Below are 26,455 nucleotides of genomic sequence, written 5' to 3'. Positions count from 1 at the left end.
ATGCATAAACAAAGAGTAGCTTGTGACAGATCTGCTGAGTTTCATTTGCTTTTCATTGTTGCACTTGCATTCCCTTATCTTGCTGGAGTCCAATGCACAGTAGTGAAACTCTAATTATGCAGAACTCCTCAACATTGCATTCTACATCATGTATACGTACTTATAAAATGAAAGAGGCAAGGCTATCTTGAATCTGTAATTGGACTCAGGTGATATTGATAGATACACTGCCTTTGCAGTTCCTATGCTGTGAATCAGTGATTGGGGTACAGGATAAACTGAACTTTCCAAATACTGGACAAACTACTGTAGAAATGAAATGTGCCTATTTTGAACAGTGGGCCTAGTGCTCCATTCTCCTTATGCAGCATGAAGGGGAACAAAGGAGTGAAGAATTAAGATGTGGGGTAGCTATGCTGCGAGCTCCTAAGTCAGTGATAGCTGCTCTGTGTGAACAGTGTATGCTAAGGACTCTGCTACAAATCAAATGTATGGCTGGCAGGAGGCAGGGAGGTTTGGTTAATTAAAGTAGTAGCAAATTTCTACTTATGTTCAAGCTGATCTAAATAGCACTGGCCCATGCTACTATTGTCTAGTGTGGGACTGTGGTCTTAAAATCTCTCCCCTTTCCTTCCTCTGCATAAAAGCCTTAAAAAATTTTTAAAGTAAGTTACCTTTCTGTGGGCACTGTCAAAGGATGGGATAATCTGGTCCTATAAAAATGCTGTAGATATACATTGTTATATATTCTACCAATTACCTTATTCTCTCTCTTGCTCTAATCTCTTCTATATGTAGCTCATTTCATACTTGCTTCTGTATTTAATTTCAAATTAACATAATATTTCAATAGAAAAAACTACTTAGAAACGATCATGTTAAAGGTCTGACACTGACAAAAGTCAAGCCGTTCAAAATTAAATGCTGACACCTTGTTTTGAATTTACACCAGCGAGATTAATAATGTGGAATGATGTGAGTTAAACACAGAGTTTCAGGGTGAATTTGTGCTCCCTAGTGCATCAAAACCTTAACACTGGACTCAGGCCTGCGACTCTTCCTCAAATAAAACTCCCAGTGAAATCAAAATTGTGATTAAACGTGAAGTCAGTAGGAGTTTCATCCTGATAAGGATTGCTGGATTTGATGCATTATTATTTAAACATAATTTCACAGTATTTTTTCCTTATTTAAAAATAATCTAAGGTTATAAAGAATGTATAATTATGTAGATTTGCTATGAACATGTACTTATGATATATAATATTCATCCTAAAATTTCTTATAAAAATCTCCATGAAAAGTAGTTGCTATGAATGCACAGTCACTATTCAAAGTGTTAATATATTGAGCATTAAAAAAATATTGTTTGAAAATACCAAAAGCAATTAAACAATTTATGGACAAAATCACTTGCCAAATTTAATTTTTTCTAAAGATCAAAGCTACTTTTAGGTATACAAGTACAAACCAATAGATAAATATAATAGTTCAAGATTATTATTTATTTCTTCTTTTCTTGCTGATTAAAATAGCCTAAATATTTTTTAAAATTTGTTTAAAAAATATTGCTCTTACTTTACAATTCTATCTGCCAATTTTCAGTTCTCATTGAATTTTGTTGGTATTAGCCCCCTGAAAATAGGGATTATATTGAAGCACTGAACCAGTTTTAACAATAGAAGCGATAATACAATGCTATGAGACAAAACTGGGGCACTGAATATCATTAGCATAGCACAGTTCACAGGTTAAAATACTAATATCTGACTTGACATTCCAGGTTTTTATTTTTTTAAATAAAATATTACCTTTTATTTGTATTCCTCCAGCATGGATACATTCATTGCAAACAGCATGCAGATAAAAGGGGATCCAGTTTTAAACTACATAGGCTTAACAATAAATAGTTTGATCTACTACATGATGATAGTGCATTTCTTGTTAAAACTGCAAGCTTTTACAAAATGAAAAGAAATCCTTATTCTTCTTATAAATATTTTAAATAGTTCCAGGTACAGATTTCATACCAAGTATATAAAAATAGTATTTTTGATAAATAAAGAGGTTTCATTTACTTGACAAATACCATGCGACTACTAACCACTCTCTACCAATTCTATTTGGTTGATTGTCTAGGAGATGACATGCAGCGATAATTGCCCCATTGCCTTCACAGAACTGACAAATAAACCAGCAGGAGCCATGATCACCTGAAGCAAACAGTGCCACAGATATTGTTTGAGAACAACAATCAGGCACTCAGGAAAAGCCTTTGCTTCAAGCAACAAAAACCTCCTATGACAGTTCTTTTGTCCTAGACTTCCAGCTGCTCTGACCCTCAGGGTCTTTTGGACTATCACAAAAGTCTGCCAAACAGACCATAAGTTATATCTGTGTATACAAAATGCTTTTCAACATGCTTCTAGAACCTAGAAATTGTTTCCTACTGTATGAACGGGTTATATCTTATCATATCCACTTGCTTTCAAAAAATCTGATTTTTCATGTTAGCAAGTCTCCATGATGACCAGAGAAAAGGCAATACAAAGCATCATGCAGTACTGGTTAAGTTTTAAACTGGCAGCTGTGGAACATGCTTTGAATACCACTTATTGGTCTATCATTATACATTTATGGCTTGGTTATCTTTAATATCCATTGTGCTTGTCACAACATCTAGTGGGAAATCTTCAGAGGTTTGTACAGAAACTGCTTCTGTTGTTCCTTCAAGGTCCCAAGATCCTGGCAAGTTCTCAAAGCTTAGTGAATTGACTGCTCCTGGGCTAAAGCTACTTTCCTCGGATCTGCTGGGGAGCACAAGGTGCAGTGAAGTCTCTGAGGAGGAGGATGCTGAGGAAGAAAGAGTTGCAGAAATAGACTGAAGAGGAGTCAAGGTAGTATCCGAATATTGAGAGGTGCATCTTAAAAACTGCAAATTATCCTTCTGATTTACCTGATAGCAGGAAGGTGAATATTCAAGGCCTGAAGTATAATAAAATTCACTGTCCATAGAATTTTGAACATGGGATTCAGTTCTTTGGGGACTGCTCCCTACAGAAGATGGATCCTTGTGCCAAATGTCAGGAGTCATGTTACCATGGCAAAGTTGTGCTTTGGTGCAAGTAATATTCCCAGCTTGCATATGCATACACGGTTGATGTGTAGTCCAAGTCATTCTAGTCTGTAAGCTTTCCAATGTAGGACTCACAGATGTGCCATGCACTGCACAGAACCCAGGAGGCTTCTGTGATGTTAGTAAGTTTTCCAGAAGATGCATCACGTTCTTCATGTCCTTTCTTAATTGTGAGACCTCTTGAGTTAAAGTAGCAACCTGCCGAGGCAAGGCAAAAAAGCAACAGTTACTTGAAATACAGTAAATAGTATGTGTAGATACTATATAAACACATCTGAAATACACAAATTTCCTTTTCTTGCTTGATGCAAGGCACTCTTTTATAAAGGTATCAGCCTAGTCTCATACAGTATCTTTGCTTAGAAAGAAATATCATTTAACTAATCAGAGAAGTGATGTATCAGAAACAGTCCTTCCATTTAAGTTTGCATCTCCTTACGTTAGTTATACACATGCATTTTATTATATGTGTTGCTTACTTCCTTCACTAATACTGAAACAAAAAAAGCAAATGTAACAGTGAGATCAGGTGAAAAATAGATCTAGCTTAAAAGAGACAAACCCCATAAAAGCAGATTCTGGAATCCGTTCACACTGAAAACTCCAATTGCTTTTAAACAAGTTCCACACATAAAAATGGCTGCAGGTTCAAACCAGAGGGGGTGGGGAATGATCTCCTGTGGCAGCAATATCCTTCTAACAACAAAGATTAAAACATTCCTGGTTACATTTTAAAAAAAAGGAAGAGAAAAAGTCTGAAAGATAGACATGAATGATATGGAAATATTAATACTGATGAAGGCTGCCAAGATGAATCCTTTTGAAAATGTATACAAAGATCTATGCAAGAAATGGTGTTACTTTTTTCATTTTAACTGTAAAGAAATCCATGATCTAAATTCTAAGCAGTGACTAATGATTTTAAGTGTCAGTTATTTAGTCCCCAATTTCAGATGTCTTAAAGGTTCCTTGAGCTTTAGAACGTGCGGAGTGCCTGACTCTCTGAAAATCAGATCTCTTCTTCAAGGTAGCTCAAATTTGTACCCAGAAAATAGAGATACTGAAAACCTAGTCACTTTTAAAAAAAATGAGGCCTGTTTCTAAGAATGCTCCATAAAGGCTTGCTATATATAACAGGCCTAGGTTTGCTATAGACTATACGCAAATTTGAGATAAAGGTTCAGGAAATTTAATAAATTATTTACTGAAGTTAAGTCTGAGTTACAAATTGGAATCCAAACTGTGGTTTAGTGTAGCTGCATGTTTCATTGGAAATATTTGCACAGCTGTAGTCACAGCTTTTGTTTGGGAAATGTTGATGCAGAGGGCCTTTGCCAGAGATGGCATTTGATGAGAGAGATTATTCTAGGGCATCACCAACTGTTAATCATGTTTTCAATTTAACGTTTCTTTTCCATTCATTAAGAGGTAATGCATGTTATTGAAGTTGTTGATAATAACAAATTAATATTACTTGAGAACATCTAATAGAAAAATAGTGCACATCCCTCCAAAACTCCCATTGTGAGCAGAATCAGGCCTACAGGTTAATAAGCTTCTTTTGGCAAATGTGGTGATGTTTGGAGGTAAAGACATTCATTAGGAAAATTAAAAGCTTAAGGCAAGCAATGAAAGGACCAATTCATGTTTTATTAGTATTTTTTTTAAGGGAAAGATTTTTAGGGAGTTAAAGCTACGTCTTTATTTTTAACAATGAAGGGAAATTAACATGCTGAGGAGGAAAACATGAACTTGGCTTTGCCACCAGTGTCGGTTAATCAATCTATTTTATATCAGATTATTGTCATTAGGCCTGTGGAAGTAAACACACAGTTCATCAAAGTGATGTTCGTGGAAGTAATCTGTTGAAAGCAAGACATGACTGCACATTTCTTTTCAGAAGGATACACCCACCTGTCAAAAATAAAAAAGGATAATCTAGCAGTACTTGCTTTGCCCCAAAATAAAGAGAACGTGAATTAGTTAGGTGACTTATGTAACTTAACTTTCTTATAACCAGAAATACAATCTTCACCATTGTGAAGATGGTTACAGGAAATCCACTGAAGAGGGCACTTCAGGCTGGCTTTGGCAGTATTAGGATCATCCACTGTACTTTTTCTACAGCTACAGCAGGTAGGCGCATAGGAAATTTGGAAGGAAAGTACAAAGCATATTTAGGTTCATTTCTTCCTCTGCATTTTGTATTTTTTGTAGTGATCACATTTCCCTTTTAAAAAGGGAGGCTCTTTGCTTTTATGATTCTGCTTGATAGGAAATAGGAACTGGTCAGAAGTAAAGGAGAGTCTAGTCTGACAGCTGTCAGATTTGTTAAATGAATGATCTAATTGTGTGTGTGTACATATATTTATGTATATATATGTAGTTAATTAATAAGGTACTAGTAGCTAAAACTCAAGGATATGTAGCCTAATTGAGTTTTGTACAACCAATTTAAAAACTTGGCCTGCACTGCAAATGGCTTCTCTGACAGCTTTACATCAACATATAACAAGGTTCAACAGACAGTCGATAGGCTGCTTGGGTATAAAACAGATCTGCTTGAATTTCAGAGATAATGTGAGGGATGAAAGCCCACAGGAAATGTGGTAGAACTAGGTTAATAAATCAAATTCACCTGTGAAAAGAGCACCCACGAAAAGCCCCTTTGTGAGGCAGAACTCCCAAGGGGTGTCTGGGTTTTCTGTAGATCTGGAACAAAACAGCTATTCAGTGGCTCCTGCTCTTCTTTTGCAACCATGAGCTGGTACACAAACTGCTTCCAAATATGTGGGTCTGGCAGGGAATACGGGGAAGTGGTGGGGTAGGGGGCCATGGGTCCTCTACTTCAACTTGTGGATAGTGGTAGCACCCATTGAGGGGGAGGCAGGGTCAGCACCTACTCACTCTCTTCCCTGCTCAGGGGTGAATTTTCCTCCTTATACCCTGCTGAGTTCCCAGCTCACAGCCCCATTACTAGGGCTTTGTTCACAGCTGCGGGTAAGGAGTTTAATTTTCCCTTATGTGAACATAGGTTGTTTGAACTTCAGAGGCTGTAAGACAACATCTAGAATTATATTTCTTCTTCATATTGGTGTCAACTTTTCTTCTTCCCCTTCCAACAGCATTTTTTATTTTATTATTCCCTAGCATGTCCCTCCTTCCAGTTCATTGAAATAAAGGAGGGAAAAAAATCAGTCCTAATATTAATCCTTGTGACAGGTCTGACCTAGCAGAACGAGCTGTTCCAGAACACAAGTATCTTTGATATATGAGCCGCTTCTTTCTACAGTTTTTGATAAGTAGCTTGTTCCCTATACAGCAACATTCATTGATAGATTAGCCTTGTATGTGCTTCTAAATAGGTCTCAGTAGCATAAGTAGTTTCAGAGCTTCTGCAACAAATTTCGTTAGGCATAACCTCCCGTTGGTAAAATCAGAGCAGAGACCTCCATTGTTAAATTAGGAATTTGTAATTTGCTCACTGCTGACATCAAGTTTACACAGTAGCTCTGTCATTTTCTGCATCTTCCCTGTTGGCATGTAATATTGGGCTGCTAAAATTATTGGATTCCACAAACTACAGAAGGCTGGGCCTGATCAGTTTGGGTGGGAGACCTTTATAAAAATAGAGCATCTACAGCCACAAACCACCCGAGTGATGTAAAGCTACTATAAGATGCAAAATTTGGAATAGTTACTGCAGAATTCTGCAATGTTTTCTGATGTGGGGAATCACCAAGAGGAACCCAAGAGTGCAGCAGAAATGGTGTGAGTTAGTGAGTGGCAACTTTCTGTTTGAGACAATTCTGCGGCAAGGCTCTTGCATGGCATTAGTATCTGCCAACATAACAGTCTCTCCTATCTTTCAGATGAGATGTAATAGATGAGGCTTTGGCCATTAGTGGTTATTATAGATTCCATGATGCTTTCTGGTGTCATGGCCAACCTCAGGTTTGGATGCGGCAGAGTGTAATTATCCAGATCACTCCTGCAACTTCAATTGGCTAGAAAGGTATTTATTACAGCCAGTACTAGACTGCTGATGTGTACATACAGTTAGATGCCATTACAAAGAAGCTGGAAAATCCTCTTTGTATTGAAAATGCTGTTCAGCACTAGGTGCTGTCCAGCATCAGTAGTGCTGATCTGTCACCATTAGCTGAAGCATGGAAAATGGGGTGCCTTAGGTTTGATTTTTGGGGTAACAATGCCTTGTTTTGTTATGGAAAATTTTAATGCACTTTTTGGTGAACAGCTCTATATAAATGCCATCTGTTGATTATTACTACCACTTTTCAATGTTAATAACCAAATTAGCTTTTCTAGCTCATAAGATACCCTTGCGCACGCACGCACACACGATTGCAAAATGAGACAAGACTCAAGGGCAAGACAGGAATGTATCCCAGACCCATCAAGGAAGTCCTTAGAGAGAGAGAGAAGAATTTTTAGCAGAGAAATGTAAAACTTTAAACTCCCTGTCTTTATTAGTACTTCTTTGAGGGGGTCTGGGATACATTCCTATCTTGCCCTTGAATCTTGTTAGCCTCCAATTTCTTGATCAAGTGCTCTGGTATAATTCTGATTTCCTTTCAGTATTTTACCACCCTTGTGAAATGTATAGCTCACCTTAGCATCTGTCTTCCATCCCTTCCTTCTGAACACCAAAGAAAATGAAGAAGTTAGCTTAGCATTTGACAAAGCAGAGGAGTTGGCTGACACTGTTCCAGAGGTGCAGCATCTGTCTTCTCTGGAAACCAGGCTGGGTTCTGACAGAATCTTTTGAAATTTGCCTCATTTTTTGTCAGCTCACAAGCCTTGGCTTCTAGGGTCTGTGGTCCCAGGGTAGTCTACTAAGTGGACTGGCTTCAAGACTGGGGTTTCCAGGGCCCAAGGCTCCAGGGCAGCTAGGCAGGCAGACTATCTGAGTCAGGGACCCTGGGGATTTCCCTTTTGAAAAATTTTGAAATGTTTGCTTTTTGTTCTGAGTCAGAACTAATCCATATTTCAACTACTTAAGATAATTTCCTTTCATAGAAGTCGTGCAGAACGCAATGCCATCCACAGCCTCAGAAACCACCCTGACATTATCATCAAAGAGGCTGATAAAGGAGGTGCCGTTGTCATCATGAACAGGTCTGACTATCAAAAGGAGGCAGCCAGACAACTCTCCAATACCAAATTCTACAGGCCACTTCCCTCAGATCCCACAGAGGAATACACTAAGAAACTACAGCATCTACTCAGGACACTCCCTACACTAACACCAGAAGAAATCAACATACCCCTAGAGCCCCGACCAGGGTTATTCTATCTACTACCCAAGATCCACAAACCCGGCAATCCTGGACGCCCCATCATCTCGGGCATTGGCACTCTCACTGAAGGACTGTCTGGATATATGGACTCTCTACTCAGACCCTATGCCACCAGCACTCCCAGCTATCTCCGCGACACCACTGATTTCCTGAGGAAACTACAATGCATTGGTGACCTCCCAGAAAACACCATCCTAGCCACCATGGATTTAGAGGCTCTCTACACAAACATCCCACACACAGATGGAATACAAGCTGTCAGGAACACTATCCCTGATGATGCCACGGCACAACTGGCTGCTGAGCTCTGTGCCTTTATACTTACACACAACTATTTCAAATTTGATGACAATATATATCTCCAGATCAGTGGCACTGCTATGGGCACCCGCATGGCCCCACAATATGCCAATATCTTCATGGCCGACCTGGAACAACGCTTCCTCAGCTCTCGTCCACTCACACCCCTTCTCTATCTACGCTACATTGATGACATCTTCATCATCTGGACCCATGGGAAGGAGACTCTGGAAAAATTCCACCATGATTTCAACAGCTTCCACCCCACCATCAACCTCAGCCTGGATCAATCTACACGGGAGGTCCACTTTCTTGACACCACGGTGCAAATAAGTGATGGTCACATTAACACCACCCTATATCGAAAACCTACCGACCGCTATGCCTACCTTCATGCCTCCAGCTTCCATCCCGGGCACATCACACGATCCATTGTCTACAGCCAAGCACTGAGGTACAACCGCATTTGCTCTGACCCCTCAGACAGAGACCAACACCTACAAAATCTCCACCAAGCATTCTCAAAACTACAATACCCACACGAGGAAATAAGGAAACAGATCAACAGAGCCAGACGTGTACCCAGAAGCCTCCTACTGCAAGACAAACCCAAGAGAGAAACCAACAGGACTCCACTGGCCATCACATACAGCCCCCAGCTAAAACCCCTCCAACGCATCATCAAGGATCTACAACCCATCCTGGACAATGATCCCACACTTTCACAGGCCTTGGGTGGCAGGCCAATCCTTGCCCACAGACAACCTGCCAACCTGAAACATATTCTCACCAGTAACTGCACACCACACCATAATAACTCTAGCTCAGGAACCAATCCATGCAACAAACCTCGATGCCAACTCTGCCCACATATCTACACCAGCGACACCATCACAGGACCTAACCAGATCAGCCACACCATCACTGGTTCATTCACCTGCACATCCACCAATGTAATATATGCCATCACATGCCAGCAATGCCCCTCTGCTATGTACATCGGCCAAACTGGACAGTCTCTACGGAAAAGGATAAATGGACACAAATCAGACATTAGGAATGGCAATATACAAAAACCTGTAGGAGAGCACTTCAACCTCCCTGGCCACACTATAGCAGACTTTAAGGTGGCCATCCTGCAGCAAAAAAACTTCAGGACCAGACTTCAAAGAGAAACTGCTGAGCTTCAGTTCATCTGCAAATTTGACACCATCAGCTCAGGATTGAACAAAGACTGTGAATGGCTTGCCAATTACAGAACCAGTTTCTCCTCTCTTGGTTTTCACACCTCAACTGCTAGAACAGGGCCTCATTCTCCCTGATTGAACTGACCTCGTTATCTCTAGCGTGCTTGCTAGCACACATATATATACCTGCCCCTGGATATTTCCATTACATGCATCTGAGGAAGTGGGTATTCACCCACGAAAGCTCATGCTCCAAAACGTCTGTTAGTCTATAAGGTGCTACAGGATTCTTTGCTGCTTTTATAGATGAAATAAGTCAATAAACTTGAAATCTCCATGCAGCCATCTTGTTCTTCTTTGGTTAAGGTTGAGCCCATCTATCTCTTTCCGCTCACCTTCATCTGCCCCCTGCTCACTCAAAGCTCTTCTAATAAATTTAATGCACTTCTCTTTACACAACCACCATGTCGTCTACAGTTGAGAGCCTGAGGTTCCCCCTCTAGTTGGCTCTGCATATGGAGCCTAATCACATCAGAGGAAGCTACTAGAGATGTCCTGGACCTATGCTCCCCTCCCCTTTATTCTAAGGTTAGCTTCTAGGACCTCTTTCCTACACTTTGCTATGCCAGTTACCAGCATGTCCCGTGACTATGAACTCCACCCCAACTTAACTAAAAGTTTGGCTAGATGGCTCATGAGATCTACCTCATTCACACTTGATAGGTAACTTGCCAAATGGTGACCACATACCCAGCTATTGATAGTTTTAATGAATGAATCGCCAGTCACTATAGCCTGTCTCACAATTATGTCCTACAACTCATGGATGCATGAGGAACGATGAACTTCCTCTAATTTACAGGAAGGTGATTCCTAGCTGAGGGGAATATGCCTCTCTATTCCATTCTGGTCTCCACCAGTGCTAATCCATCCAGTTCAGAGCCATTTCCACCATATTATCCTTATAGCTATCTGTACTGCACTCACCATTGAGTGGCCCACCCCTCCCTTCAGTGCCAAACTCACACTTAGCCCAATTGTCTCCCTCAGGCTTCTTTCCACTCAGGTCTGAATAGCACTGGGTTCTCTCTGCACCAAATTTCATAGTGGAAAAAGGTCACCTTGCTGCTGTTCTCCTGTATTTCCACCTTTTCAAAAGAGAGAAAATTGTGTGCAGAGCAACTGGCCCAACTGGATCCAGTTATAATCGCAGACTGACTCCTGTGGCTTTACCCCCGCCCCCCCGTGAACTCCTGAGGAGACTCTCTGCATGAGGTCCAGGAATCCTCTTCCATGATGCAAAAGAACACCATTTCTTCTGTTGCATTCAGGCCCTCGTGTCCAGGTTTTGCCACATCTCCCCTGCCTGGCTTCACAAGGAAATCAGCATGGAAAGAGGCTGAGATTTTAGGGTATTTGCTACTTTTGTTGCATTCTCTAATATCCTGCAAATACTAATCTATGGTTAACGAACAATTGCCTTTGTGATGGTACTCTATCCCTATCAAAATGTAAAATGGTAGAAAAGCATCTCCAGACCAATAGCAGCAAGGGTAGAGACACTTCATTTTCTTAAGTGAGGTGTGTACACACACACTCTCTCTCTCTCTGTCTAATATTATTAAGCACAAGTACTTGTTTTTCCTTTTATGTTAAAAAACCAAGGGAACTAAATGCAAAAAAAAGAATTAAAGTAACAGAGGGTTTTATGATTAAGTTTTCTAAAAGTGGTCACATCACTTAAATGTAGCATTTAAGGTTCCAAAAATGTTAACTTTGTAGAGGTATGTTTGTAAAAGATTATCATTTAGAAAGACTCCCTCATAAAGGACAGTATAATGAACATAGGAATTTGGAGATGTGCCCTGGAGGCGGGGGGTTGGGAACACTGCATGGCTGTGTGCAGCAGTTCACCAGAGACCTCTCCAGTTTGTTTTATTAAAGTTTTAGTCCTTTCCCAGTCACAGGTTTGTTATTTAATGAACATCAAGATTCTTATGAACTTGACTGACCTGCAAATAAATAGTATTATTTCTAGTGTTGTTATGCTCAGGGCCGGTTCCAGGGGTTTTGCTGCCCCAAGCAGCCCCCCGCCCCCCAAAGAAAAGGCCATGATCGCAATCTGCGGCAATTCAGCGGGAGGTCCTTCGCTCCGAGTGGGAGTGAGGGACCCTCCGCTGAATATCTGAAAGTGCTGCCCCGCTCTGGAGTTGCCGCCTCAAGCACCTGCTTGATAGCTGGTGCCTGGAGCCGGCCCTGGTTATGCTGGTTAAAAGATATTTATGTTGTAAAATGTACACCATAACACAGGGAGAGATTCTGAGACTTCAAATAGATTTATGCTGATGTTACAGCAGCTGATAATCTGTCCCATTATGCACAAAGTTACTGCTTTATGAACTTTAATGTTTTGTTTTTCTTGACTTTGTGACTAATTATGCAAACTTAGTATTGCATTAATGTAGCTTTTTTGCATTTAATAACAACACATATACTTGATGTGTTAAATCAGGGATTGGCGACCTTTGGCACACCACCCGTCATGGAAATCTGCTGGTGGGCCGGGTCGATTTGTTTACCTGCAGTGTCCGCAGGTTTGGCCGGTCGCAGATCCCACTGGTCACGGTTTGCAGGCCCTGGCCAATGGGGGCTGCGGGACGTGGCGTGGGCTGAGGGATGTGCTGGCCTGACAAATTCGCAACACCAGACACATGTCTTACAGGATATTTAACATGGAAGGTACATAAGAACATAATAATGGCCCTACTGGATTAGGCCAAAGGTCTATCTAGCCCAGGATCATGTCTTCCGACAGTGGCCAGTGCCAGGTGCCCCAGAGGGAATGAACAGAAGAGGTAATCATCAAGTGATCCCCTGTCGCTCATTCCCAGCTTCTGGCAAACAGACGCTAGGGATACCATTCCTGCCCATTCTGGCTCATAGCCATTGATGGACCTATCCTCCATGAATTTTTCTAGTTCTTTTTGGAACTCTGTCATGGGTTCAAAAGAAAGCACATAACTTGTCAAGATTCATAATCATTGTGAGATATATGTATGGGTAACATTTAAGGAATAGTATCAGAGGGGTAGCTGTGTTAGTCTGGATCTGTGAAAAAGCGACAAAGAGTCCTGTGGCACCTTATAGATTAACAGACGTATTGGAGCACAAGCCTTCATGGGTGAATACAGGACTCTGTCTCATTTAAAGAATAATGTATTTATGGTGAACAGATGCTTTATGGACTTGGAGTAAAAGTCATCATGAAATCATACGTCTCAGTGATGGCCCATTCAAGCAGGAGGGAGTTGTAACCCTACCTTAGGTCATGTGTACACTAAAGGTCACAGTGGCACATCTGTACCAATACTCATGGAGCCATGTTATGCTGACAGGAGAGAGCTCTCCCATCGACATAATAAAACCAGCTCAATGAGCGGTGAGCGTCTCTGCCCCAATGGTGGCCCTGGGGCCAGAGAACCTGTCAGCCTCCTGCCATGACCCCAGGCTGGAGGAACTGTCAGGTTCCCCAAACCCTTGTAGTCCTGGAACTGGAGGAACTCTCAACCCGCAACCACAGCAGGCAGGGCTGGTGGTGGAATCCAGGGACTACACTTGCTATAGTCCAACATTCACTATTGTGAAGGGCATTATAGCAAGGATCTACTGGTAGTGAATATATACGTCTCAGAACATTGCCTGCTTAACTCAATCTAAATTGTGCCACCTTAAAATATTCTCTTATGTTCTCTATCCAAACTAATTTGTCTTTTTTGGCTACTTTCTGGATATCTGTAATCTTTCTCTACTAAAAAGCTTTTCCTCTAACCAGCTTTTAGACCATTCCTCCCACATCACTGTCTCTTACTCCCCCAGTTTTCTAGGTTTCTCTTAATTCTACCTTTCTACTGCTGAGTAGCTCTTCGATAAGTGATGAGAATGACCTTGCATTAACTTAAATTTATTTTTCTACATATAAAATGTTTGTATTACATTTATTTGTGTGTGTAGATATATATAAAATTAAGTTAATGCCAGGTCACACTCAATGTATTGATTTGTGCCTTTCATCCATAGTAAAATCAAATGGATGAAATACATATATTTGTAACCAAGTTATCATTCAAATTCAGTCATCTCCAGTAATAAACAAAGATGTAAGAGCACTGCACAACAGGACAGGAAGTGAAGAAGAATTTTATATCTAATTAAAATGAACTGGAGAGGCAGAATATAATGAACTAAGCTGGAATTTGGCTACAGTGGTGTTAACATCCCTTCTCTGACAGATCCTATGTCACTTTGTAATTACCATATGTTCAGATCCTTGGTTTTACATCTCTTCCAAAAGAGGGCACCTGTAGCCATAGATTGTCCCTTGACATTATGATGTCATTAGCTCAGCAGTGACTAAAAGGAAAGAATTCCTTGACTTTCTGAATCACCTGGAACACTTTGCTGCAACACCTTAAAAGTGTTTTTCAGACTGGGGTTGCCACTTGTGTAGGGAAAGCCCCTGGCAGGCCGGGCAGGGCCAGTTTGTTTCCCTGCCCCATCCGCAGGTCCTGCCAATCACAGCTCCCACTGGCCACAGTTTGCTGCTCCAGGCCAATGGGAGCTGCTAGAAGCGGCGTGGGCTGAGGGACTTACTGACTGCCGCTTCCAGCAGCCCCCATTGGCCTGGAGCAGCAAACCACAGCCAGTGGGAGCCGCGATCGGCTGGACCTGTGGACGCGGCAGGCACACACACCGGCCCAGCCTGCCAAGGGCTTTCCCCACACAAGCAGCAACCCTAGTTTGAGAAACACTGCTTTAAAAGGTCTCCTATTGATGTGCTGAAATGGTGAATTCTGACAGGATCATGGCACAGGGTATTGCTATGAGCAATAACATCTTAGAATCAAAGGACTGGAAGGAACCTCAAAAGGTCATCAAGTCCAGCTCCCTGCACTCATGGCAGGACTAAGTACTATCTAGACCATCCCTGACAGGTGTTTGTCTAAGCTGCTCTTAAAAATCTCCAATGATGGAGATTCCACAACCTCCCTACACAATTTGTTCCAGTGTTTAACCACCCTGACAGTTAGGAAGTTTTTTCTAATATCCAACCTAAACCTCACTTGCTGCAATTTAAGCCCATTGCTTCTTGTCCTATCCTCAGAGGTTAAGGAGAACAATTTTTCTTCTCTCCTCCTTGTAACAACAGTTTTCAAGTATGTAAAAAGGTTATGTTCCCTCTCAGTCTTCTCTTTTCCAGACTAAACAAACCCATTTTTTTTTCAATCTTCCCTCATAGGTTATGTTTTCTAGACCTTTAATCATTTTTGTTGCTCTTCTCTGGACTTTCACCAATTTGTCTACATCTCTCCTGAAATGTGGCTCCCAGAACTGGACACAACACTCCAGTTGAGGCCTAATCAGTGCAGAGTAGAGCAGAAGAATTACTTACTTACTTACAATACTCCTGCTAATACATCCCAAAATGATGTTCGCTTTTTTTGCAGCAGTGTTACACTGTTGACTACTATTTAGTTTATGGTCCACTATAATACCCAGATCCTTTTCTGCAGTACTCCTTCCTAGGCAGTCATTTCCCATTTTGTATGTGTGCAACTGATTGTATGTGTCCCTTCCTAAATGAAGGACTTTGCATTTGTCCTTATTGAATTCCATCCTATTTACTTCAGACCATTTGGGAGGCTTATTTAATCTGTATTTTAATAATTAATATAGAATTAGAAACTAGATTAGGCATAAAGGATTCCTTGTTTAAATACAATTCTCTCCCCACTCTGTAACTCCATTGACTTTAAGGGACTCACTCCCTTTTCACAGCAGTGTGAGAAGAGGATCCGCACCAAAAAACGTTGGGTTTTTTTTGTTTGTTTGTTTTGCACACTGTTAACAGGGAAAACTAATTTTATGTTAGAAAAAATATCATCTTTTCTACTATTGTTTAAATGTATCACAATGCTAAAAGATTTATAGAACTACACTGGAAAAGCAACGACCGGTACAAAGCCACTGTAGAAAAAATGTTTGTTTATTCCACTAGGTTTCTGCTTGAAAGGTTTTTGACATAGTACTATATTTTCAATTGCTGCTTGATGATAATCATACAATACTTATTTATAGCCTCAGATATGAAAAATATCTGTGCTCCTCAATGTTAAGGAATGAGTCAATACTACTTTCCTAACTTCTGCTTTGGTAAAGTTTCAAAAGCATCACAAATATGCTAGTAAGTGATATTTCTCCTTCCAGTATTGTCAGTACATTTGCTCACTCTGGGATATGTATGAGCTCTCTGCATCAAGCTTTCTAGAAAGCTCTGATCAGTGATGGTCACGCCAGCCTTGTCTCAAGCCATGGGATTCTCCAGTCTGTTTATTGAGGAGGCTCTAAGGACTTCTAAGGCAGATTTGGAGTTCAACTGCTTCTAGGCCCCTCTTCACACTCCCAGTTGTGGTATATCTAGTCATTTTCCTGAAGCTGCTTTAATGTAGATCTCCATCATAATTGCATCCAACCAGTCCCAAAAGGGGGCTTAGGGATGGAGATAAGGGTGTATAAAGCCCCTTTTGCTGGTCCTAAACTGATTTCAGCTGAGCTGGATATGAAGTTTAAGCCTGAAAATTTGAGAAGTGAGATTAGAGGGGTGGGGTGAGAGAGAAATTTACTATGTGTGGTGATAGTGGTTGGTTAGTCACAGTGAGAAGAGAAGAGAAAAAGGCAAGGCTTATGGCCAAATTTCAAAAAAAGGCTCATTCTTAAATGTTTCCTTTACCAAATTTATAACATTTTTCAGAAAAAAAGATATTACAGAAAATTCAGCTGTAAATGGGAAACTAAAATCAGCCATTTCATTGTAAAAGAGTCTTGCTTTAAGTGCAAATCTCAGCACAACTTTAACTGTGGAGTTGCTACTGATGCCTCCATCATATGACCTGAAGTACTTTACTTACTGAAAACATAATGGGCATGAATTTTTAAAAAGACCATTGTGAAGACACAGTATCTCATACCTGCTGGGAATAATTTTTCTAATGCTTTTCATTTTGCCCTATAACCAAGGGATAACTTATATCAGTATTAGTGGAACATTCAGAATAGGTGGAAGTCAGGCAGATATAAGGAACTACTTTCTTTAAAATGAAGTTATAATCTGAAAAAGCAAAATGTTATATAATTCCTGCATTCCACAGAACTAATGGCTTGAGCAGGGATGGGCAAAAGCTTCCTACCTAATTTTGAATCTACTCAGATAATACGGGTTAATTTTTTATATGAATTTAAACATTACTAGGTTTGCATTTTGCTCAAAGGAGATTGTAAAAGAAAGCATAGAGGGGTGTGTGATAAGAGTAGGCAGAGTGAAACAGAGAGACAAACAAAAGCAGCGTGGGAAGGGAGAAAGAGCTACTCATTGGAAAGAAACAAACAACTGCGTGTGTGTGTGTATATGTGTGTATATATAATATATACACACACACACACACACACACACACCCTCCCTCCCTCCCTCCCATACAGAGGCTGCTTACTTGTGATAGAAGAACCATTAAGACTAGATTAACTCTAATACATAGCACAGGCTAGATAAAATACGTTTCTTTGATTATTCGAATTACTCTTGGAAGGTATTAGAAACAATGTATTTAAATTACAGGTAAGGTGATTTGGGAACCTCTTCCTAATTTTGCAAATTCAAAACTTTGTGAAATTCCCAAACATCATGGGGTTTTCCCCATCTCTTCCAGGGCTGGCTCCAGACATCAGCCAACCAAGCACGTACTTGGGGCGGCACCTTGGGGCAGGGCGATGCTCAGGCTTTTTTTTTTTTTCGTTCATCGGGGCAGCGCTGGGGGGGCAGGGGCTTGGTGCGGTGCTGGGTGGGCGGGGGCTGGCGTGGTGCTCAGAGGGGGCAGGGGCTTGGGGCAGTGTGGTGCTCGGAGGGGGGCGGGGGCTTGGTGCAGTGCAGTGCTCTGAGGGGGCGGGGCTTAGGGCGGCATGGCGCTTGGGGCGGGGTTTGGGGCAGCGTGGTGCTCGGGGGGGCTTGGGGCAGCACGATGCTCAGAGGGGGCGGGGTTTCGGTGGCGCGCCGCTCGGGGGGGGTACAGCGGGGCGGCGCTCTTCTTTTTTGCTTGGGGCGGCAAAGAAGCTAGAGCCGGCCCTGATCTCTTCTCATATTATTCTTAATCAAAGTGGTGTTAATCAGAATAAAACAAATCTCCGTACCTCATGGTTAAGCCTGCTGATCTGCTGTTTGGTTTCTTCTGCTTTGATAACTAGCACCGCAGCACCAACTTCAGAGTCTGTAAATAATCCATGCATATATGTAAATTATAGAAATAGATTATCAGGTGGTTTAGGGAGTTAGTAAGGTGACTCTTTCACTTGATCTCTACTTTAAATCTGATCCCAGGTTTGGTTGGGAGCAAATGAAATTAGCATTTAATGGCTTTCTTTGGTCAATGTAAAATGCATAGGAAGGATGTAAATGAGGTATTATGGGAAGTTTGCACTGTCTCTTCCTGTGTGGGACCTACTTTGTGAGAAGACATAGAACTTCTGTCAAGGCATTAAGTCTGATAATTCAGCAATTAAAAACATCACATATGTAATTGCCACACGCCTATTATGCAGCTGTTTTTGCCTTCAAAAAGAATTAGTTTCACAGTGGCATTTAGGCAAGAGATACATAATTATGTGAGAACAGTTTCCTCATCTAGAAGGGGAAAATGGGAAACAATCTGAGTTCAGCTGGTTATGCCATTTCAACACTAGCCCATTGCTTCTGCATCACCAGTAATGGCTGGGCTCTTCTATTTGTGTTCCTGCCTGCTGCTTTGTTTCGTCAGTCCTTTCAGAAGACTGCCCAGCATTTCATGCTACTCATAGCTTTCACTCTGTTCAGTTCTGACACACTGTTAACTCTGTGAAAAGCCAAGAGTTAATAGTAAAATAGTGGCAAAGTTCCAGTATAGTTCTTCTTAAATTATTTTTCCAGGTATGTCACTATGGGACCCAATCTTGAAATGTGTCGTGTTCAGCTGATTTAATGGAGTTGATGGCACTCAGCACCTCATAGAATCAGCCCCTATATTAGTAAAGATGTAGTGGAAACCAAACTCCTGACAAGCCATTTATCTTGCCTTGTAACAGGGAGGAACAGGACAACTGGCATGGACACACTGATGATATCCAGATGTACCTTTCTGTCATGATTTGCAGTCAATGCAAATGATGATAAGTTTAGCTGCATGTTAAACCCATTCACATAATTCATAAAGGTTTATTTTATTAAGAATCATGCAAATATAGATGCACAAAAGGCAAGTCATCAAAAAAGTGTCTATTACAATGAGTACCTAGATATGGCACTTACCCATAATTGTAGGAGATACCCGGGATTCCGGCCTGAGTTGATCAGAGCCGAAGTCAAAAGTCTGGCTTCCCTCATTATGGTTTCCATCTTCAATCCCATCAACAATCCTGTTAAAAACATTGTCTTTGACTATAGAGTTTATAGACCTCACACTTCATAATGTAATTATCAATATTACTTTGAAAGGCACAGTCTTAAGCAATGGTGAATTCTGTATGACACTAATCTTAGAGAAATATAAAGGCCATTACATAGGTGTGACCAACTGAGTTACCACTTGTTTAAACCTTGAGTAAAGAGAGCAGAATCAGGCCCTTCATCTTAACTGATCATTTTGAAACTATCATTACTTTTACAGGTTGTGATAGGGCCTTTAGTCTAGTCTACTTGCATTCCCTATGCCATTTGTAATAATTATAAACTGTTAGGACCATCAGTGAAAAAGACAGTTACCTTTTCCATAACTCGTGTTCTTCGAGATGCGTTGCTCACGTCCATTCCATATTAGGTGTATGTGCTCGCCACATGCAGTGGTGCTGGAAGTTTTTCCCTCAGCAGTATCCGTAGGGGACCGGCTCTGGCACCCCCTGGAGTGGCACCTGCATTGCATGGTATAAAGGGTGCCGCTGGCTCCCCCACCCTCAGTTTCTTCTTGCTGGAAACTCCAACAGTGGGGAAGGAGGACAGGTCATGGAATGGACATGAGCAACACATCTCAAAGAACACCAGTTATGGCAATAGTAACTCTCTTTTCTTCTTCAAGTGCTTGCTCATGTCCATTCCATATTAGGTGACTCCAAAGCAGTACCTCTGGAGGTGGGTAGGACTTCACGGACGTGTAGATTGCAACACAGCTCTGCCGAACCCAGTGTCATCTCTGGCCTGCTAAGTGATGGCATTATGTCTGTGCTCTCGTCAAGTGGGCTCTGACGATCGGCAGCGGCGGAACCCCTGCCAGGTCCTTATGCATCAGGTAATCCAATTGGAAATGCTCTGTGAGTACACCGAATGACCCTTCATCCTATCCGCTGTAGTGATGAAGAGTTGAGTCAATTTATTAAAAGGCTTGGTAAGTTCTAAGTAAAAAGCCAAGGCCCTCTGGATGTCCAGGGCATGAAGACGCCTCTCTTCACTGGTCTCATGTGATTTGAGACAGAACACCGGGAGGAAGATCTCCTTGTTCATATGGAAGATGGAGACCAAGTTTGGCAGGAAGGCTGGGCGAGGCTGCAACTGAATCTTATCTTTGTAGAAGACTGTGTATGGTGGTTCTGATGTGAAGCTTTAATTTCCAAGACCCATCTCGCTAATGTCTTCACCACCAGGAACGTGACCTTCCATGACAGATGAGAAAGGGAGCAAGAACCCAGAGGTTCAGAGGGTGGGCCAGTGAGCCTAGAGAGGACCAAGTTAATATCCCACTGTGGGACAGGAGCCCGCACCTGCGGGAAGGGTCTTTCCAGCTCTCTCAAGAATCTGACTGTCACATCATGGGAGACCACCATTTGTCCTTGGTTCAGCAGGTGAAAAGCGGAGATGGCTGCAAGATGCACTCAGTGGAAGAGTGTGCCAGTCCCTGGTTCCTCAAATAGAACAGGTAGTCCAGGACAGTCTGTATGGAGTAATGCAAGGGAGAGATGCCCCGTTCCATCGCCCAGTGAGAAAACCTCATCCACTTATCAGTTTAGTTGAGGGCTTCCTATTTTCCAGGAGGACCTGTTGGACTCCTTCCAAACAGGTCTGCTCCTGCAGGTTCAGCCATGCAGCATCCATGCTGAGAGATGGAGGGTCCCAAGGTTGAGGTGTAAGAGCCGACCATGGTCCTGCAACAGCAGGTCCAGTCGGTTGGGCAGGGGCCATGGAGGGGCCACTGACAGGCTCATGAGCGTGCCAAACCAATGCTGGCAAGGCCACGCTGGGGCGATCATGATAACCTGTGCCTTGTCTCCCTTGATCTTTGCCAGGGCCCTGCTGATGAGTGGAATCGAAGGGAATGCGTAAATCAGGCTTCCTGATCACAACAGGAGAGAAGGCATCAGAGAGGGAGTCCTTGCTCAGACCCTGTTGAGAACAAAACTAGTGGCATTTCCTATACTGTCTGGTAGTGAACAGGTCTACTCGGAGAGTTCCACATCTTTGGAAGGTCATGCAGGCTACCTCTGTATGAAGCAACCACTTGTGGTGAGAGAAGTCCCTCCTGAGCTGGTCTGCCTGCATATTCCAGATGTCGGGAAGCTTCCAGGTGGATTTTGTGGCTGATGAAGAAATCTCACCGACGTAGCACCTCCTGACAGAGAGCCGATGAGCGTGCTCCTCCTTGCCAGTTGATGTAGAACATCGAGGCTGTGTTGTCTGTCAGGACTCATACTACCTTGCCCAACAGGTGGGACAAGACGACTCCACATGCCAGCTGGACTGCTCAGAGCTCTTTGACTTTTATGTGTAACTGCGCCTCTTCCAGGGACCACATCCCCTGTGTTTGGAGGTTGCTGAGATGTGCCCCCCAGCTGAGGTCCAAGGCATTCAATACCAACTAGATGGAGTGAGGAGGGTTGTCGAACATAACCCCTTCCAGGACTGTCCTGCGGTCACAGTCCACCATCTCAGCAAGATAAGTATCACCTGGGGAATGGTAACAATCTTCTCCAAGGGGTCTCGGGACTGGGAATAGACCATCGACAGCCATTGTTGCAGGGGCTGCATTTGGAGCCTGGCACGGTGGACCACATAAGTGCACGCTGCCATGTGGCCCAGCAGGCGCAGACAGACCCAGGCTGTAGTCAGAGGGAATGTGGAAACTTTTTTGCAATGAGGTTTGCCAATGTGTGGAACTTTTCTAGCGGCAGGAATGCCCTGGCGCAGACAGAGTTGAGGACTGCTCCAATAAACTTTGTCCTTTTCACTGGCATTAACATCGACTTTTTGTCATTTACCAGTAGGCCCTGAGAGCAGCATGTGGCTTGAAGCACCACGACACTCCTTCACACTTGAGACCTGGAACTGCCCTTGATGAGCCTGTCATCGAGGTACAGGTAGATCTGGATACCTGGCACCTGAGGTAAGCTGCTACCACTGACATGCATTTGGTAAACACCCTGGGTGCTGTCACCAGGCTGAACGAGAGGACCGTAAACTGGTAGTGGTGGGGACCCACTGTAAACTGGAGGAAGCATTTGTGTCCTTGAAAGATCGCTATGTGGAAGTATGCGTCCTTCAAGTTGAGGGCAGCATACCAGTCTCCTGGATCCAGGGAGGGGATAATAGAAGCCAGAGAGACCATGCAGAATTTTAGCTTCTGTAGGTACTTGTTGAGATCTCACAGGTCTAGGATGGGCCACAGACCGCCTTTGGGATTAAAAAGTACTGGAAATAGAACCTCTTGTTCCTGTACTCGATAGGAACTTCTTCCACTGCACCCAGCTGTAGTAACCCCTTTACCTCCTGCACGAGGAGACTTTCATAAGAGGGGTCCCTGAAGAAGGGTGCGGAAGGTGGGTGGGAAGGGGGGGGGTAGAAAGGAACTGGAAGGTATAACCCCATTCCACTGTGCTGAGAACCCAGCGGTCCAAAGTTTCAGAGTTACAAGTCAGGAGGAAAGGGAAAAGGTTGTTGGAGAACACTGGGAAAGATGAATCCGGGGAATAGTCTGGTAGATTGTCCATGGGCACACCCTCAAATGACCGTTTGGCCCCCTGCTTATTATGGGTTGAGCCCAACTGGGCAGAAGGTGGAAATGGGTGGCTTTGGTGGCGCTTGTAATCCTTGACTCAATTATGGGGCTGGTCCTGCTGAGGATGGCTCCCTTGGCCCTGAGGCTGCTGTGGTTTGAACCGTTTATGTGCCAGGGCTGGGATGTACGGATCCAGGGTTTTCAGGGTGGTGCAGGAGTCCTTGAGGCTGTTTGCCTAGGGCTCCGCTGTTGAAGGGCTGGGCCTGCAATGACTGCTGGGCCTCGGTGGACAATCCAGAGAGTAGCAGCCAAGAGATTTGCTGCATGGAGATAGCAGAAGCCATGGTTCGGGCAGCAGCATCAGCAGCGTCTGACGCCGCTTGGAGGGCCACCCTGGATGCAGCTGTGCACTCATCGAGGATCACTCAGAACTCCTTCTTGGAAGCACTGGGGAGTGACCCTTCGAACTTGGCCATGGCTTGCCACATATTGAAGTGATATTGGCCAAGGACGACTTGGTGGTTGGCTACTCTCAGCTGAAGACTGCAAGACAAATAAACTCTACATCTGAAAAGATCCCACCTCCTTGAGTTTTTATTTTTGAGGGTGGCCTCGGGTTGTTGCTGCCTCTCCCTGTGGTTAACTGCCTCGACCACAAGGGAATTGGGGGCTGGTAGGAGTATAGGTATGCATGCCCTTTTGTTGGCACAAAGTACTTAGGTTCAGCCCTTTTAGAGATAGGGCCAGAGAAGAGGGGGTCTGACACAGGGCATTAGTGATTTTAGAGACCCCTTCATGAAGGGATAGAGCCTCCCTGGCAGGAGATGATGACATCAAACAGAGAGTCCGAGGGCTCTTCCAGTGCTTCTGCCTGAAGCCCCAGGTTAGAAGCAACCCTCTGCAAAAGTTCCTGGTGTATCTTGGCATCATCCTAAGGAACTGGGTGAGGGGGCCCCATGATAGCATCATCTGGTGATGATGAGGACAATGCTGGTGCCATGGGAACCTCCACGTACATTGGTGATCCAGCAGCTAGCTCCCCTGGGTCCTCTTGGATCTGCGGGGTCTTACCCCCCGAAGCTTCGAGCACTGGAGGAGAACAGGATACTAAGGCCACTGGCCTCTGTGAGGCTCCTGGCACTGATTGGGCAGCCTGGGAAGGTTGGGTGAAGCCCCTGGAGTTTCATGGGCACCATGGTGCCTGTTATCAAGTTAGCAGTGCCAGGTCAAAAGCTCTGTGCAGACAAACACAGTAGAAACAACTAGCTTTGATAGTTCCATTGTTCTATTTATCCAGCCCTGCCAATATCAGTCTATCATCTTGCAAGCAGCAAACCCCATTTGCAAGACAGTACTGATATTAGGCCTAAACCAATGCCCACTGAAGTCCCAGTGACTTCAAGGTGCTTTTTATTGGTGATATTATGAATTACATTGCGTGCTCTATATAAGTGTACCTATATAAGCTGTATTAAGAGCCAAATCCTGAAGTCTGTACTTAATCCTTACTCAGGCATGGTTGATAGTAGCCCCAGCATGCCCCCCTCCATGGAGGTGTAGAAGACGGACTAACTAAAAGATCAGTATAGATCCTGCCCTGACTCACCCCAACTCCAGCCATGTTACAAGCCCATCTTTTGCAACCATAAAAGTAGAAACAGTAATCTGACCCATGACAAACTTGGCTCTAGTGAAATTCTATTTATGAGGAAGTGGAATGGAAATCCAGATTGTTTCAATGCATTGCAATGGTCAGGCTACAATTCCAGTTATGGTTCCTTAGATCTTCCCAACACATGGCCAAACATCTAATCAGAGTAACAAATGCCATACTGAATTCAGTAAAACTTTCCTAAGCTCTTCAGATATTTAGTCCTCCTGTGGGATTGTTCTTCCTTTTGAGTTTGCATACATGTGGCTAAACACAGGGTTAAGATTGCTTCACTAAGCTAAGGTGAAACTTAAGCTATTCTAAGAATCACAGTCAATGGAGCTCTTGAGATGAAAAATACTATTGATAATGAGATCACTGTATGAGGATCTTATTTTGAATCAGACGGGTTTTTATTGCCGTATGCATGCATAGCTCAAGGCTGTACTTCTGTGTTTGTCAAACGGAGAGAAAGGGGAGAGTGTACATCATATAAAAAACCTTCAACCAACCAACCAAACCAACAAATAAAAGATTGATTTATGAAACAGACCTTTTCAACCGGGGCCTCCAGACACTGTGTACAGAAGCACCCATTTGTGCATACAGAAACACACATTAACATGTAAACACTCACTTTGTAGAAAAGCATTGGAGACAAAAGGGTAGATTTTTCTTTCACTTGCACCAGTTTTGCACCATTTGAGTCCCATGAAGCTAGTCCTCTGATTCACAGTGATATCTGAATCAGGCCCATGAAGATGAAGAATGGAATAATTAGAAGCATAGGCCATTAATATACAAGTTTGACTATTATTTTGATGTACTGATGTTTTGTAATATGAATATAAACCTTTACCCCCTAATGTTTTAAAGCAAACCAAGTGCTTGTAAAAGGTGCTCAACTGACAACAGTGGACAAGGAAATCTTAACTGTCCACAGAACAGGCACAGCATGCGAAGTGGTGCAGTCTTCCCTAACACTGCCTCAACACTGACACAGAGGGGTGACTTCTAGAAGATAGTTCAGTTTTATGCTCAGCCAATTCTTGGCCTCTCTTCTTACACTGCTATTTGGGAGGGTGGTTTTTGTGATAAGGGGACACTTGTACAATGGGAACTACAGTTTACATGAAATAAGGATGTACTTATTCATGTTCTGATATTGCAAATGTAATTTGGGTTGGGAAATTATAGAGAAAGGGATTTTGGCTGGCAGGATAATAGGTCTTAAATCATGTATGTTATGGGCCACATTTCCAGCCTAACTATAAACAGGACTCTAATTTTGCATATGCAAAAGTATGTATGGAAATAATAGTGTGTGTAACAATGTACCTGCAATTTGTGCCCACAGAATTGGTGGTCAGTGTCTGGCCATGTGCATGTGTATGACTGTAATGGACAATTCTTAGTAGGCACCATGAACCAAGGATTTACTGAACTACTACTCATTTTCCACAAGCCATCAAATGGTAATGACTTTCAGTCATAACTGACTTGAGCCAAATCAAACATGTTAATTTTGGCTATAGTGAGTTTATTGCACGATTTCCTAAATACATTTTGACCCAGCTAGACCTATTGTATATTTGTGATGCCAAGTCAGTGGTTTTCATGTTTACTTTACCACTACCATAACCCTGAGAGGAGAAAGAGATTATTATGTTAGCTTGTCTATCACTAGCAAACAGAGAAAACTTTGAAAAATATACAATACTTCAAAATTGTTGGAGAACGTGAATTAAAAACCCTAAACCAAAACATCTGAAGGGCTAAATCCTCAACTGGTACAGCTCCCT

At 42.7% G+C, this 26,455-nt stretch overlaps 2 protein-coding genes across 2 annotated transcripts in view; one reads left to right on the top strand and one right to left on the bottom strand.

The window, feature by feature from the left end:
- Positions 1–2,079: 2,079 nt before the first annotated feature.
- KCNH8 (potassium voltage-gated channel subfamily H member 8) overlaps positions 2,080–26,455 on the bottom strand; it is a 355,845-nt gene continuing 331,469 nt past the window's right edge. The window contains exons 15-17 of the mRNA XM_050938322.1: positions 19,333–19,439; positions 18,183–18,259; positions 2,080–3,334 (exon numbers count right to left, since the gene is read on the bottom strand). Of these exons, the coding sequence (XP_050794279.1) occupies positions 2,627–3,334; positions 18,183–18,259; positions 19,333–19,439 (892 nt within the window). The 3' untranslated portion in view covers positions 2,080–2,626. The remainder of the gene's footprint in view (positions 3,335–18,182; positions 18,260–19,332; positions 19,440–26,455) is intronic.
- LOC127044053 (uncharacterized) overlaps positions 8,526–26,455 on the top strand; it is a 449,887-nt gene continuing 431,957 nt past the window's right edge. Inside the window, exon 1 of the mRNA XM_050938468.1 lies at positions 8,526–10,220. Within this exon, the coding sequence (XP_050794425.1) occupies positions 8,541–10,079 (1,539 nt within the window). The 5' untranslated portion in view covers positions 8,526–8,540 and the 3' untranslated portion in view covers positions 10,080–10,220. The remainder of the gene's footprint in view (positions 10,221–26,455) is intronic.

The sequence above is a fragment of the Gopherus flavomarginatus genome, chromosome 2 (assembly GCF_025201925.1).
Source record: "Gopherus flavomarginatus isolate rGopFla2 chromosome 2, rGopFla2.mat.asm, whole genome shotgun sequence".
Taxonomy (NCBI): Eukaryota; Metazoa; Chordata; order Testudines; family Testudinidae; genus Gopherus; species Gopherus flavomarginatus.
This window is presented reverse-complemented; position numbering and strand designations above follow the sequence as displayed.